Source organism: Notolepis coatsorum (genome assembly GCF_963971535.1).
Source record: "Notolepis coatsorum genome assembly, chromosome: 13".
In the NCBI taxonomy this organism is placed as follows: Eukaryota; Metazoa; Chordata; class Actinopteri; order Aulopiformes; family Paralepididae; genus Notolepis; species Notolepis coatsorum.
Genome location: NC_140177.1, coordinates 63,634,500 through 63,651,999, shown reverse-complemented (window position 1 = coordinate 63,651,999; position 17,500 = coordinate 63,634,500). Strand labels below are relative to the sequence as shown.

General features: G+C 45.3%; 1 protein-coding gene across 1 annotated transcript in view; it reads left to right on the top strand.

Moving 5' to 3' along the window:
• LOC311239379 (disks large homolog 4-like) overlaps nt 1-17,500 on the top strand; it is a gene marked incomplete at both ends in the record, with an annotated part of 140,812 nt that overhangs the window by 45,631 nt on the left and 77,681 nt on the right. Inside the window, 2 exons of the mRNA XM_084327686.1 lie at nt 462-573; nt 16,493-16,649. Coding sequence (XP_084183812.1) covers nt 462-573; nt 16,493-16,649 — 269 coding nt within the window. The remainder of the gene's footprint in view (nt 1-461; nt 574-16,492; nt 16,650-17,500) is intronic.

Below are 17,500 nucleotides of genomic sequence, written 5' to 3'. Positions count from 1 at the left end.
ACATACTACACATACATACTACACTTACATACTACACATACACACACATACATACTACACATACATACTACACTTACATAATACACATACACACATACATACTACACTTACATACTACACATACTACACATACATACTACACATACTACACATACATACTACACATACACACACAAACATACTACACATACACACACATACATACTACACTTACATACTATACTACACATACACACACATACATACTACACATACATACTACACTTACATACTACACATACACACATACCTACTACACATACATACTACACTTACATACTACATGTACACACATACATACTACACATACATACTACACTTACACACACACAGCAGGAACATAAATGAAATGAGATGTTCAGTATTTATAATAATTATATTATTATTGAATTATAACTATATAATTCTGTGTTCTCGTTCAGCTTACATGGAGCCTGAATACATGTCTGATTACCCACAAGCCCTCCCTCCTCCGTCGCCACGACGATACTCACCCATTCCTAGAGGTATGATGGGAGAGGACGACTATTCCAGGTAAACACAATGCTGTTGTTGTTGTTGTTGTTGTTGTTGTTGTTGTTGTTGTCAATATCCATACAAATATAATAATGTGAAATACTAAATATAATAATTCTTGTCATGGTTCCGCCTTTAGCCTGTTTTATGCCCACATTTACCTGTCTGGTTAGGGAATATACACATTCACCTGTTAATATACACATTCACCTGTTAATATACACATTCACCTGTTAATATACACATTAACCTGTTAATATACACATTCACCTGTTAACTCATTCTACGCCAGCCACGAGAAAAGTCTGGTTTTAATCGTTATTTCTTTTATTAGCGATATCCATTCATTTTCATCCATCCAGCCTGATGTTATCATTGGGAATGGGTCTGAGCTCGCAAAAGGGCAAATACCGCCGCCTACGCCTTCCAGCTGGTATTGCACTCCATTGGAAATGGTGTCGTTTCTTTTCTGGGACGATCCGAGCCGTGCGGGCAGGGTTTAAATACTCAGGCGAGGCAGGCCTTTACAACGATGGCATGGAACAGTAACCCGCCCGCCCGTCAGTGTTGGGAAAGTTCACTTTCTACATGAACTAGTTCAGTTCACAGTTCAAAATTTTTTAAATTAACTAGTTCAGTTCATAGTTCATAATTCAAAATGTTGAACTAAAGTTCATGGTTTCAAAAATGAACTAATTTAGTTCTTTTTAGTTCTTTTTAAAAAAAATGTCATGTACAGTTACTTACATTACAAAAACACACATTGGGACAAGGGGGGGGGGGGTGTCTTCCAGTTCATCTCTATGCCATCATCCACACCATAAGCAAGCAAAAACAAAACAAAAAGAAAAACAAGCAAAAAGGAAAGCAGACCAAGACAGGCACTTGCACTTGCCTCGAGCACATTCACATGTAGACATACATATATTTATTTTTTCCTATCCTAGGTCTGTCCATACAATGGGGCACTGGGCCTTTAGAAGGATCCGATACATTTCAGCAGGAAAATAGTCTAATAGTGGGGCCCACACCTCCTGAAAGGAAGCGTCGTTGACTCTATGCATTGCACAGTGTCTTTCATGGGGTAGGAGCACACCGAAGATCTCTCTATACCACATTTGTAAAAATGGAGGCTTATCCTTAATTCAGTTTATCAGAATGCATTTCCGGGCTGAAAGTAGAAGTTTATCAAATAGTTTGAATTGTAAACTCTTTTAAATGCATACGCCGACGTGACGTCTAGAGGTAGAGTCTGACTCCGACTGAGAGAGTGCTGCTGCTGCTGCAGCTCTCGGCTTCTGCGCGCAGATTCCTGTTCCACTGCTTGTTGTGAGGAGGAGTCTGATGACGTAGCAGGGGGTGACAGGCTGGTTGCCAGATCGGGTGGTTTTACGCATAATTTTTAAGCCTGTTTACAGTGTTTTAACTGAGTTTTCGGCTGAAATGCATTATGAAATATGGCACATCTTTGAACGCCGTTATAATAGAGTGCTGAGAATGAACGCACTTTTGAACTCCGTTACACAGGGCTGAGAATGAACGCGTTCTCAATTACATTCATTTAGCGGATATACAGTACGTTCAGTTCAAGTTCGCCCAAAATACGAACGCGTTCATGAACGATCGTTCATTGAACGCGTTCAGGTACATCACTGCCGCCCGTTCATGTGTAACGCTCGGTAATGTGGGACGGACCTCCACAAGCAGTATTTGGAATGGCGATCAGATACAGTAATTAGATTATTTCTTTTGCATTACATCAGATACCAGGTAAGAACACTATATATAAAATCTTGCGTTGATCTGATATTTCTTTCTACCGCGATCGTGGCTGTGTGTGTGACTGTGTGCCGTTGGGTGCAGGAGGGGACTGGGGGAGCCTCGCACTACGAGGCTCTTTTCATTCTTGCACGAGGAAGGATAATAATGATGATCTAGCATTGATTTCAGGGAGATTCGATAATCAGGCGAAAAATGACAACGTGTTTAGTGTATTCCACTAAAGGGCTATTATTGCGTATTTTCCTGGAATTACTCAGAAGCCCCCAAACTATATTCATATTCAAAACGGTATCAAACGGAAATGTACGGATGAAAAAACAATCCGTTTTGTTCATGTTGACTGGAAGCAACTCACTGACACTCGACGGGTGTATTACACCCATAGATATAAGATATATTTTAAGTAGGGATGTCCCAATCACGTTTTTTTGCTCCCGATCCGATCCAGATCATGTGATTTTGAGTATCTACCGATACCGATCTTTCCCGATTGGATAAAAAAAAAAAAAAAAAAAAGTATAATTTTTTTTTTATTATTATTTTTTTTACTTAATTTTTTTATTCAACAAACATGACCATGTTCACGTCTTAAACTCATACTGAGGCCTTAGTTTTGGTTTTAAATTGCATATCATCATTCATTTATTTATTGTCACACAGAGCAGAAGAATTTAGCCAAAACAAACCAATAGTATCTAGCTGCAGAACGGCAGACCAGCCACACTCTCAGACCCAAATGCATTTCCTTTGATTTAATTATACTTCAAATGATTTATGTCAAGGATTGCAATGCCTCGCTTGAATGAAGTTAACTTTTCACCTGGATAACGTCAACATTCAGGGTGAATGTAATGTGAGAAATTGGGATAAAAAAAAATAAAAATAAAAAATTATAAAAAATGTATTTGGGTCTGAGAGTGTGGCTGGTCTGCCGTTCTGCAGCTGGATACTATTGGTTTGTTTTGGCAAAATTCTTCTGCTCTGTGTGACAATAAATAAATGAATGATGATATGCAATTTAAACCCAAAACGAAGGCCTCAGTATGAGTTTAAGACGTGAACATGGTCATGTTTGTTAAAAAAAAAAAAAAAAAAGTATAAAAAAAAAAATATCCAGATTTGTATTAATTTTTTTGCCGATCCCGATCTTCGGAAAATCGGGACATCCCTAATTTTAAGCACTCGCAAGTGAACGAAGCGCCCCATTGACTTACAGCTTTGGCGTAATAGCGCCCTCTGGCGCCCGACCTGTGGTGCAGAATGAGATAATATACACATTCACCTGTTAATATACACATTAACCTCTTAAGCCCGGAGCCCTATTTTCTGAAAATCCGCCTAAAATACATACCTAAGTAAATGGAATAATTATTGCTCCACTTCTTCAAGGTCCATGCATGTTCTTGGTATCTAAGGACATCTATGGACCTCAGAGAATGTATTCCCAGTGTCAGAAATATTGTGTCCATTAGCTTGCTTAAATTGTGATGAAACAAAGGAGAATATGAATTATGATTTTTCTTTGCATCTTTGACAGTGAATAACAGTGAACACCATGCTAAAAATTACCAGACATGAAAAACTGCAATATTATTATAGAATATAGAATAGATTACCTTATTATAGCCAATTCGCACATTTATATATATATACATATATTATCTTTCAAATGCCCGAGTTCAATTTGGACTTAGTATCACCAGGCGTGCATGAGAACAGATAATGAAATCTACTGTATGTACAGTAGCTTTCTTATTTTTGCCATAGTGCCGCCATTTTTCAACTAATTTCCAAATCTGATTGTTGCTACATGCTAAAAAAATAGGGGAGACAAACTAACTGCGCTCCAATATATGCCAATAACGTTACGTTTTGTGGTTTATTATCCAGAGTAATAAGAGATATTAAAAATGAAAATCTATCTAATAACACTTTAACCTATTGGTAAACTAACGTATTGATGATAATATACATTATAATCATGGTTATGATGTTTATACTTGAATACGTTTGAAAAATAAAACAATACTTTTGTCAAACAGTCTGGAGAGATTGATTTATGACATGATGTAATTTGCGGTCCGCCGATGGACCGCACGGGTAGAAAAGGTTAATATACACATTCACCTGTTAATATACACATTCACCTGTTAATATACACATTCCTTGTATAATATACACATTAACTTGTTAATATACACATTCACCTGTTAATATACACATTAACTTGTCTATATACACATCAACCTATTATTATACACATTAACCTGCTGAGATTTATTTCACGTCACAAATAGACCAATACAGTCCGTATTAATTAATGTTGTGTTTCTTTTTCAAATGTAGCCAAGAGTAAAGACCCTAACCCTATCAGAACAGCAGTCAAAGTGTATAAGCATTACGTTTGTTTAGCAATGATTTTAAGTGTGAAATATGAGCTTATAAAAATCTCTGGAAACCAAGAGTAATATCTATTAACACAGTTACTCTAGATACTTGTTGTGGACAGATTCATCAAGAAATATAGGGATTCAAATTTCTAAAATTATTTCAACAGTGTTTTTGATCTTTATTATAGTGCCATCAGGCCGATTAGGTTAATATTTCTTGGAGAGCATTTGCACACAACTTCCGATGTGCCAATTTTTATGTCGCTACCATTATGATCTCACAGGAATCTGTGCAAACATTTCTGAAGAAGAAGAAAAATAATGATAATGATAATGATAATGATAATGATAATGATGATGATGATGATGATGATGATGATGATGATGATGATAATAATAATAATAATTAAATAATAATAATAATAATAATAATAATAATAATAATAATAATAATAATAATAATAATAATAATAATAATAATAATAATAATAATAATAATAATAATAATAATAATAATAATAATTGTAACTGAGGGGTTACAAAACCCTGACTGTATTAAAGATTGTGATATATTAAACCACTGCTAGTTATGTACTTTAATTACTGGCCAAACAGTACATCAAATATTGATGGTGAACACCCACAAGAACACGGCATTGACACAGAAATACTATTGGAGGGTAATTTATTATTATTAAGCAACGTTAGGTTACAGAATGAGAATTAAGGTTGCGCTTGTATGGCGAAGAATATACGTAAAGTCAGTCAAGAGCATAAGTCACTACGAATAGCAGGAATCCTATGATGGGTCTAAGCTGACGCCACCTGTTGTATAGTAGCAATTATATAGGGCAACACCGGTACCAACTGGAGACAATGGGTAGAGGAATGTTCGGGTACTCCGTCTGAGTCAACGAGGAATAAAGAGACTCCAGGTACAGGAATCGGTGCTTGTACTCCCTTGATCAGCAGCAAAAGCAAAAGTTGTAATCCAAGATGCTCGACAGCATTGACGACAGCTAGCCAGCCCCTTCCACGAGGCAGGCCCGAGTGGTAATCCTCACGAGGTTGAATCCCAAACGACAGTGGAAATCAACGGTGCTCTTCTCCGGTGGTCACGGTCCCAAAGCAATATAATCCAACCAGGAATGGTTCTGCAATCGCCGGCGCCGATTCTCCTGTGTACATGTCCAACGGTTCTCGCCTAGGACTCCTCGGGTGTGGGCGACGTATTTAGGCCACACAGCCTGGATAAGTGCACTAGCTAAAGACACGACGAACCGATGGGTAATGCTACACACGGAAGAACTGTGGCCGCACGATATACAATAAATTATCGACTATTACTTCACATTAGATTAAGTCGAACTCAACGTTACTTCATTAAACTCTGACACTTTAACATTCTATTCGCACGCGGTTCTCAATGCTCTATTTAGATGCAAGGTTGCTCACTTCACTGCACGTTGACTCGTGGTGAAGGTGGTAAGGTACTGAACTGAACGAACGAAGTGCTGCTGTTTACACCTGCGCCGTATTTATACTTAAGTGAATATCTAGTCCCAACCTCAGTCCTTGTCTCGTATTACTACGCAGACTCTGGGCATGTTCTGACATGCCTGGGCCCTCATTCATCAACGTGTTCTACGCACAGATCTGTGCTTACCCTGTGCGTACGATCATTTCTAAGCAAAGAGTGGGATTCATCAATTTCGATTTGAACTTGACTCCGTGCTTACATCTACGCACAGGTCAGACCAGGCGTACCTGGCGCCCAGTGGTAGAATATCATTACTACGCATAAGCACTCCTCAGTCCTGCATTAGTTTCAAGGCGGAAATAAGCTTCCGTGCATTAGTGTTCAACTTCTGTATGACCCGTAATTCATTATAGTTCATTGTAAAATAGCGACAGTAGTGTAATTATAACGGGCTCACACGCGAACAAGAGGTTGGCCTGCTTGTTTGGCACGGGGGGGCAGACGCAAAACACCCTCCAAGCGCGATTAGATATTGTTTCAAATAAAAAGCAAATTATTTTGTGTCATGTTTCCAAATAAGATTGGTCACGAAATGCTTTCTACTTCAATTTGTTGGTTAGAATAGATGACCTTCGTTGAAACTTCACTGAGACTAACAGTCTATTTGTGAGCTCCCGCACAGATGTGATGATAATAATAATAATAACAATAATAATAATAGCTTCATTTTATATAGCGCCTTTCAAGAGACCCAAGGTCGCTTTACATAGATAGGGGGGGGGGGGGGGGGAATAACAAAGTAACAAACATAGTGGACAGACACACAACATATATATATGATGATGGAATTCATTCAAGATCCTCTCCACCCTCGGGTCTTTGCCACCGCGGCACGGTCCATCGTGATATTGGAGATGGATCGACCAATAGACTGTTACTGTAGCTGTCAAAGCTCCATCACAAATGCAGTTATGTGAATAGAAAGGGATTCCACTCAGTCAATGTTGCGATGCGCATTTGCCTGATACATGTTATTGCTGGATGCCGGGAGGAAGGCGATGCTGAATGTTTTCAATTCATTAAATAAAACTGATACTTTTTGCAAGGGTTTACTGACTGTCATACAAATGATCAACCAACTACATACTGTAACTTTTCAGTGCACGTTCTTATTTACATTGTGACAACAGCCTTGTGAGTTCCCGCAGTGACCCGCACACAGACATGATGGAATTCAAGTTCATGTTTGTATTGATCACATATAGGCAGGCTACACATGGCGTATCTGCTACATCATACATGGCAGTAAGATTCATTGTTCTTGTATAGCTCTCGTATTATTGTTTGTGTAGGCTACCCAATATTGACATCAAAATGGATTGTAGTATGCCTCTAGAAATCATATGCAGCAGGTAGAAAATTGACGGGAGATCCATCGCGATTTAGAATCAAATTGAGGAGAACTTTAATCCCTGGGTATTAATCAAACAACACGGGAAAAGGCAGTCATATTCCAGCGCGGTCTTTATTAGCCGACAACAAAATAGATGCCTCTAAAAATCATATAGCCAATCGAACACAACTAATAAAGGCATTCATATTACAGCACGGTTATAATGACACACAACCAACGCCAAACAGTGGTCAACGAACGGTCTTTATTAGTATTTTGAGCTGTCCAGGCAGAATTGCAGCAATGGTCTTAGGGAGCCGTTGATATCTGACATCACCGTTTACAAATCCGCCTTTTATTTATCCCATAAAAATAATAGTGTCTTCTTGGTTCGACAGCAGTGAATTCTCCGTGGAGTTTCTCAGAGTACCGCTCGGGTCAGTCCATTATTTCACATCCCATGGGGGGTGTTTCCTCACTTTCATGACCATATATGGATAATCATGCACGAGCATTGACGGTAGAACAAAGTTCTACGGAGGAGCGTAGAGCCTGCGTACGCACCGTGTGATGAATCCCGACTTCCCTGTGCGTACACTAGTTCTACATTCCGTGCTTACGTGTGGAAATAGAACATATTCTACGTCCACGTTGATGAATGAGGCCTGGAGTTGTCTTTGAACTTGCCGTTGGGGGCTTGCGCGTTGGCGCCTGGGGGCGCTGTCCAATAGGAGAGCGAATATTACTCTGGTCTGTACGCAGGTAAAGGGATATTCCGTGTATATATATAAATAATATACAAAGTATATCAAACGATACATATATATATTCAGTTTAATCTGGCCCTTCACAACAGCCGCCTCCTAATTAGTCCGCACCTAATTAGTTAAACGGAAGACAGATTAATAGTCCAGTCAACTACTCAATGTCTGTTGTGGGGGGGTAGGGCAATCTACAAAGTCAGTGGGTCATGATCGTCATCAAGGGAGTCAGGGAGCCTCGGCAATTCTATCAGCCTCGCCACGGGTCGGGTGTGGCGGTGAAGCAGGTCGGCCATCCTGGGTATACTGGGCTGTGCTCGCCACTGGCGACAGTCTGGTCGAGTCCGCTGGAAGCGACGTACTGCTTCTCTTCCGTTCAGTATCCAATAGCGATGTCGGATCTCAGCGAAGACTCTCTCTGCCCCAGCGTGGTGCACATCCTCGTCGTATTTCTTTATGATGAGCTCAGTGACCTTGTGTCGGCTGTTGAGGACTATAGGAAACTTGACGTCATCCGTTAAGTCCGGGGCCCGTCTCAGACGACCACCCACCCTGATGAGGCCATGGGTGTCGCGCTCGGGGGCCAAGTGGAGCAGTCTGCTGTCTGACGGGATTGGCTTTGTTCCCTGCAGGCAGTCTAGCTCGTCGGGGAACGAGTCTCTTCAGGCTCGCTGTAGCAGAAGGAGTTCTGCCTCTTCGTAGTTAGCTGCGTTAATGTCGGTAGTGGGGGGAACCTCAGGGTGGTGCCACATGAATGTCTTTAGCTGCGCACTCTCAAAGGTGAGGCAGTCGTCTGTTAGGGTCAGTGGGGACTGGTGTGTGCGTCAACCCACATAACATAGATTTCTTGATCTCTGCCTCCTCTTGACTAGCCTCCCGTGGTGTGGGGTTAGGCCACTCTTCTTCCGGGAGCTTGAGGAACTCAGGACCGTCACTGTAGATATTGTGACGTGTGAGGTCATCTAGGGACATCCCCCGTGTGATGACATCTGCTGGGTTCTGTTTCGTGTCCACGTACCTCCAGCACGCTGATCCTGTTAGGTCTTGGATCTCTGTGATTCTGACTCCCATGAAGACCTTGTATCTACAAGAATCGGACTGGATCCATGTGAGTACGGTCATGGATTCTGACCACAAGATTGTTCTTTGCACCGGGATGGTGAGTTCACGTTGGATTAACGTGGCGAGTTGCGCGCCTACCAGAGCTGCGCAGAGCTCTAGACGCGGGATCGATTGTTGCTTGCGGGGGGCTATCCTTGAGCGAGCCAGGATGAAGGCTGTGTGTATTTCTCCTCCCTCCTCTCGGGCCCGCAAGTAAGCCACCGAGCCGTAGGCCACTTCTGAGGCGTTGCTGAAGACGTGCAGGTCCATCTGGCACGTCTCCAGCCGCACTGTGGGTGGGAAGTAGCTTCGGCGTATGTTCACATTTTGGAGCGAGTTGAGTTCTCTCTCCCACTCTCTCCAGGTGGAGGTGAGGTGGTCGGGTATGGGGTCGTCCCAGCCCTGTTCCTTGTCCCACAGCTCTCGTACAATCATTTTCGCCCGGGTGGTGTAAGGTAGGATACAACCCAGCGGGTCGTATTGCCTTGCGAGTGTTCTGTATACGCTCCATCTGGTGGTCAGTAGAGGGGTCGACCTTCCCTGCTCCGTGGTCAGGGGTGTGTATTTGTAATGGAGCGAGTCTGTTTTGAAGCGCCAGACTAGGCCTAATGTCATTTCTTGTGCTTCACCTGGGATGGTCGCCATCCAGGTCTCGCTGCTTGCTGCCTTTGTCTCTGGGGAGAGGCTGCGAAGTACTTGAGGGTCACTGCTGGCCCACTGCCTGAGATAAAAGCCGCCTTTGATCAGTGAGGCGCGGAGCTTGAGTAGGAGGGCTTCGGCTTCTTCTGGCGTCGAGACGCTTTGCAGACAGTTGTCCACGTAGAAACTCCTCTCTACACTTTGTCTGACCTCCTCGTCAGCTTCAGGGTCTTCTGTCACATGTTTTTGCAGTGTGAACGTAGCACAGCATGGGCTGCATGTGGTTCCGAAGGGGAGGACCTCCCATTGGTAGATGGATGGTTGCTCATCTTTGATCCTCTCTCTCCATAGGAACCGCAGCAAGGGCTTGTCCTCCTCTACTAGTCGCACCTGCAGGAACATCCCTTTGATGTCGCCGCTGATGGCCACCTTGTCTTGGCGGAAACGTAGTAGTACGCCGAGTAGAGAGGGGCCGAGTGTTGGGCCGGGCAAGAGTTCTTTATTCAGATTCTGTAGTCCGATCTGGTAGCTGCAGTTGAATAAAATGCGATCCTTGCCGTTGTGGTGGGGCACGTACCATGATTCGATCGTCTGGTCGGCCTCTTGAATGTCAATTTTCTTTATGTGTCCCGCTGTGATCAACTTGTCGATCTCAGCGCGGTACACAGTGGCTTAAGTGGGGTCTTTGGCTAGACGCCGCTCGGTGTTCAGTAGATATCGCTCTGTCGCTTCTTTTGAGGCATGGAGGGTGGGCATACCCTCTCGCCTCAAGAGTGGAGTTGCGTATCTCATCACTCCATTGACCTCGACTCTCTTTGTCCTCTGCTCGAAGAGGGTTATGGCATAAGTGTCTTCCTTTGAGCGAACGAGTTTCTTTTCATTCTTAAAGGGCATCGCGTCTAATGTCCATAGCCTCTCGACGTGCTGTAAGAGGGTGGTGTCTTCTTCGTTTATCCTTGAGTGGAGGCAGCGAGTGGCTGTCGGTCGGTTGGAAGACCCGGAGAGGGGGCCTTGTAGTGTCCAACCCAGGCGGGTCTCGACCGCTGCTGGACAGCCTCTGGGCCCGATGTGGACCCGGTCCGTTGGGACGATGAGGTGTGCGTGGTCGGATCCCATGAGCAGGGTCGGGTGGCGTCTTCGATGAGCGGTATAGGTAGTTGACGTAGGTGCACGTATTTTTCGATCAGCTTTGGGATGGGGTAGGTGTACTGTGACAGGCCTATGTCGTGGCTGGTGAAGGCGTTAGTAATGCTATACTGCTTCTCGGGCTGCCCGACCGCTGCTATCATGAAGGAGACATTTTCACCCTTTATGGTCTTCAGGTCTCTTCTAATGGTACGGATTGTCATTGTTTCTTCGCTCCCCCGCAGACCCAGCCGGGCTGCGGCGGATGCGAGGAGGAGAGTCTTTTCTGACCCATCGTCTAGGACGGCGTAAGTGTCCATGACCTTGTCCTCGTAGCTTAATATCACTCGGACCACCTTCAAGAGCACTCGGGAGCTCCCGCTCTTCGCAGGGTCTATGTACATGACGTTCACTCTCGAGCTGCTTGGGGGTACGGGTTTCTTCTTGTTGCTGTCGTGTAGGACCTCCAAGTGGGCGCCGTCGCACTTGCTGCATTTCTTCTTTAAACGGCACTCAGCTGCCATATGGCTGCGCGCGCAGCGGAAGCAGCGGCGGTTGGCTTTGATCCACTGACTCACCTCGTCAGCGGTCATCTTCTTGAAAGTGTCACATTGAGACAGCCAATGTTCCTTTTCACAGTACTGGCATACAATCTTCCACTTCCCCTTGGTCGGGGGGGTGCTGTGGTTCTTGTGCTGCGGCACTGACTCGGCCTGGTGCATAACAGTCACTGACCGGCGGTTATCGTTGGACCTCCGAGGTCCATCTCTTGGGCTAGATCCACTCCACACGAATGTGTCCAGTCGTAGGCTGCTAACTTCCCTTGCGAGGAAAGCGGCCAGGTCTAGGAGGGATGGCTTGGGGCCGTCGGGTTCACGGTGGTCTCTCTGCCGCCGAAAACGCTCTTGGCGGGCTGGAGGGAGCTTCTCCAGTATTCGCTCCACATTAGAATTTGCATACAGTTCATATCTCCCCTTCTCCTTTTGGGACCCCAGCATACCTACTAGGGATTGTACCTTGATAGAGAGGTCATCCAGTGCTCTATTGTCTTTGGCTGGGGGAAGGCGGTCGATATCCCGTATTTCTTGGATCACGTAATCCCATATGCGTCCATAATGCTGGTCGAGGGCCACTAGAGCCGCGGAGTATGGGGTGCTTGAGTTGGAATATGCCAGCGCTATGTTATGCGCTCTGGGCACCTTGAGATGCTTGAGGAGGATGGCATATTTGTACGACTCGTCGGGGACGTCGGACATCATAGTCTCCAAACACATGCGTAATTCCGTGTACTGTGCTCTGTCCTCGTGCGTAAAGTCTGGGAACATCGGTGTGCCAAGGTACGATGCCATGGATGGCTGGCACATTGGTGAGCGTAGGGGAAGAGGCCTCCTGGGCGAGTCTCCCCATACGTGTTGTCGTGGGTTGGTACTTGGTGGGTACCAGAGGCCGGGTCCCCAGGTGCTGTTCCTCGGTGCTGACTGTACGTCAAACTCACCCGTGAGTTGAGTCGGGGGTTTGTAGTGCAGTGACTCGGGGCTGAAGTCGGGGCTGTACTGGGCCTCCTGGTCCAGAGTACGATGCTGCTGGTGGGCTTGACATTCCTCCTCTTCCTCTTCCTCTTCTAGGTCCTGGAGTCTTCTAGTCAGTCTCTCGGCGACGTAGGCCGGTTCTTCCCGTTGGCTGGGTCTCGTATGGACCGGTCGGGGAGGGGGGTCAGAGACGTAGACAGGTTCCTCCTGTTGGCCGGGTCCCGGGTCGCTTTGTCGGGTAGGGGAAGGTGCCCTAGACCCTTGTCGTGATGATCTCTGGGAGCTCCGTGTGGAGAGAGGGGGTGTCGCCCTGGCAATCAATTGTTCTATCATCTGCGCCTGCAGCCGGTCGCGCTCTGCTTCGCGCTGGGCATTGGCGGCGTCGCGCTGTGCATTGGCGCGGTCTCGTTCGATGTTCTCTTCCGTCTGAAGGCGCCTCTCCTCCAGTCTTATGCGGTCGTCCTCACTCCTTTGCTGCGCCTGGAGGCGCTCTCGTTCAGTAGCAGAGTGTTCGCGCTCACTAAGGGCTTGCGCTTGGAGTTGCGCGTGAAGGCGCTCTCGTGCCGCTGCAGAGTGTTCGCGCTCGCTTAATTGTTGCGCCTGGAGGCGCTCTCGTTGTTCGCGCTCGCTCGTCTGTTGAGCCTGGAGGCGCTCTCGTTCCATGGCAGAGTGTTCACGCTCACTTAATTGTTGCGCCCGGAGGCACTCTCGTTCCACGGCAGAGTGTTCGCGCTCACTAAGGGCTTGCGCTTGGAGTTGCGCGTGGAGGCGCTCTCTTTCCGTGGCGGAGTGTTCGCGCTCACTAAGCGTCTTTGCTTGAAGCCGATCGCGTTCGGTGGAGGCTGTCAGTGTGGCGATCAAGGCTTGCGCCAGTATCTGGTCCGCCTCGCTGGGGGATGACACTGACGGAGGTGATCGGGTGCTGACAGGGCTCGTTGGAGATCTGTTCTCCTGGCGCGCCCCGAGGTCCATCTCCTGGGCGCGTTTCTCTTCTCTTGGTTGTGTGTCGGGTTCTATCCCTGGAGCGCTTTCTTTATCCTGGAGCGCTCCGGGGTCTATCCCGGTGACGCTGTCTGGAGGTATAGTCATGTCATGTCCCACCTGGTCCCCCCCGTGAGCTGAGTCAGTTTCGTTTGAACCCACTGGGGTCTCTACTGGCAGGGTCGCCAAGTCGATAGGATTTGACATGCTTTGACTATCCGCTTTATCCGTATTTAACGTCTGTTTAGATAAGCTAGGGGGTAGAACGAAAGCGAATTCCTCCAGATAGGGAGGTGGCTGACGTTTGCGCTGCGGGCGTTCTAGCTTGGGAGAGCCGCTTGGGGAGTGTTCACCGCTGGCCATGGTTAATATTAATATTATATTAAATATTACACTGATACCCTCCGGCTCAAAGGACCAATTGTAACTGAGGGGTTACAAAACCCTGACTGTATTAAAGATTGTGATATATTAAACCACTGCTAGTTATGTACTTTAATTACTGGCCAAACAGTACATCAAATATTGATGGTGAACACCCACAAGAACACGGCATTGACACAGAAATACTATTGGAGGGTAATTTATTATTATTAAGCAACGTTAGGTTACAGAATGAGAATTAAGGTCGCGCTTGTATGGCGAAGAATATACGTAAAGTCAGTCAAGAGCATAAGTCACTACGAATAGCAGGAATCCTATGATGGGTCTAAGCTGACGCCACCTGTTGTATAGTAGAAATTATATAGGGCAACACCGGTACCAACTGGAGACAATGGGTAGAGGAATGTTCGGGTACTCCGTCTGAGTCAACGAGGAATAAAGAGACTCCAGGTACAGGAATCGGTGCTTGTACTCCCTTGATCAGCAGCAAAAGCAATAGTTGTAATCCAAGATGCTCGACAGCATTGACGACAGCTAGCCAGCCCCTTCCACGAGGCAGGCCCGAGTGGTAATCCTCACGAGGTTGAATCCCAAACGACAGTGGAAATCAACGGTGCTCTTCTCCGGTGGTCACGGTCCCAAAGCAATATAATCCAACCAGGAATGGTTCTGCAATCGCCGGCGCCGATTCTCCTGTGTACATGTCCAACGGTTCTCGCCTAGGACTCCTCGGGTGTGGGCGACGTATTTAGGCCACACAGCCTGGATAAGTGCACTAGCTAAAGACACGACGAACCGATGGGTAATGCTACACACGGAAGAACTGTGGCCGCACGATATACAATAAATGATCGACTATTACTTCACATTAGATTAAGTCGAACTCAACGTTCTTCATTAAACTCTGACACTTTAACATTCTATTCGCACGCGGTTCTCAATGCTCTATTTAGATGCAAGGTTGCTCACTTCACTGCACGTTGACTCGTGGTGAAGGTGGTAAGGTACTGAACTGAACTGAACGAACGAAGTGCTGCTGTTTACACCTGTGCCGTATTTATACTTAAGTGAATATCTAGTCCCAACCTCAGTCCTTGTCTCGTATTACTACGCAGACTCTGGGCATGTTCTGACATGCCTGGAGTTGTCTTTGAACTTGCCGTTGGGGGCTTGCGCGTTGGCGCCTGGGGGCGCTGTCCAATAGGAGAGCGAATATTACTCTGGTCTGTACGCAGGTAAAGGGATATTCCGTGTATATATATAAATAATATACAAAGTATATCAAACGATACATATATATATTCAGTTTAATCTGGCCCTTCACAACAATAATAATAATAATAATAAATCAGCCATGGCAGGTGAACTTCGGTAGAACATAGTTCTCAATGAAACTGTTCACAATGAGGTCAATCAAAGGGCTGTTGCCTCTAATGTGAGGGCACTTTAAACTGTCAATCAAAGGTCTGTGGCTCTAATGTGAGGGCACTTTAAACTGTCAATCAAAGGGCTGTTGCCTCTAATGTGAGGGCACTTTAAACTGTCAATCAAAGAGCTGTTGCCTCTAATGTGAGGGCACTTTAAACTGTCAATCAAAGGGCTGTTGTCTCTAATGTGAGGGCACTTTAAACTGTCAATCAAAGGGATGTTGCCTCTAATGTGAGGGCACTTTAAACTGTCAATCAAAGGTCTGTGGCTCTAATGTGAGGGCACTTTAAACTGTCAATCAAAGGGCTGTTGCCTCTAATGTGAGGGCACTTTAAACTGTCAATCAAAGAGCTGTTGCCTCTAATGTGAGGGCACTTTAAACTGTCAATCAAAGGGCTGTTGTCTCTAATGTGAGGGCACTTTAAACTGTCAATCAAAGGGATGTTGCCTCTAATGTGAGGGCACTTTAAACTGTCAATCAAAGGTCTGTGGCTCTAATGTGAGGGCACTTTAAACTGTCAATCAAAGGGCTGTTGCCTCTAATGTGAGGGCACTTTAAACTGTCAATCAAAGAGCTGTTGCCTCTAATGTGAGGGCACTTTAAACTGTCAATCAAAGGTCTGTTGCCTCTAATGTGAGGGCACTTTAAACTGTCAATCAAAGGGCTGTTGCCTCTAATGTGAGGGCACTTTAAACTGTCAATCAAAGGGCTGTTGCCTCTAATGTGAGGGCACTTTAAACTGTCAATCAAAGGGCTGTTGCATTCAGAAATATGTCACATTGCTTGTAGTGCTGTAAGTGTGTTTTCCATGGATCTTTAACTATGCTGTGTGTGTGTGTGTGTGTGTGTGTGTGTGTGTGTGTGTGTGTGTGTGTGTGTGTGTGTGTGTGTGTGTGTGTGTGTGTGTGTGTGTGTGTGTGTGTGTGTGTGTGTGTGTGTGCAGAGAGCCTCGGCGTGTGTGTATCCACCGCGGCTCCACCGGTCTGGGCTTCAACATCGTGGGCGGAGAGGATGGAGAAGGGATCTTCATCTCCTTCATCCTGGCAGGAGGACCAGCCGACCTCAGCGGAGAGCTACACAAGGGAGACCAGATCATCACTGTGAGGAGAGAGAGAGAGATTGTTTTTAGAAAAAACATTTATTTACATAATTCTCACTACAATGTGTGTGTCAATACAATTAAATAACTACACATTATATCAGGCAACATGTGTCCCCGTCATACTTAAAACCACATGAGATCTCACATAAACAAAGTGCTAAAATACAACTGTCCTTCTGCAACACAACAAAAAACTTCATTGAAGCTCCACCCAAACAAAAAAAAAGTGTCCATATTTCCATTCAACACATACATCTTAGCAAGAACAACACATGAGCAACCCAAGAAGGGTCCTGTCAGTCCAGTTTTGTCCATTTTGATACCCAGCGCATCAAACAGATCCCCCTCATCAGGACCCTCCGTTCCACTGAAATAGTCCTGCAACAGGTCTGGTCCCCCGATGCTCCACGCTTCAGTCCAATTGTTCAAACAGACTCTGTTGTGACACGCTGTCCTCAGCCCCAGTAAAGAAGCCACTTCCTCTGTGTGGTGAATTTCTGGCCCGGCTACATCCACTACATGTTTCAGTTTCACTGTCCCAACTGAGTGCAGACGCTGTCCAAGCCCAGGTCTACTACCTTCCTGAATGTCCAGCCGGGCTCCATACATCAGAGGCTCCTCCATACAGTTAGTTAAAAACAGAGACGTTAAAGGGTCAATATTGAGCGTGGAAAACTTGATATCAATCATAATCTCCAAAAGGATTGCAGATAAAAAAAACACAGGATCCATCCTAAACTACTTGGATTCTGCTTACCCTTCATTATCTGTTTTATTGAGCTTTTGTACAATTTTCCTCAGTCTAAAAACTTCCTGGGAAGTGTACCCCCATTGTTCTTCATCTTCATT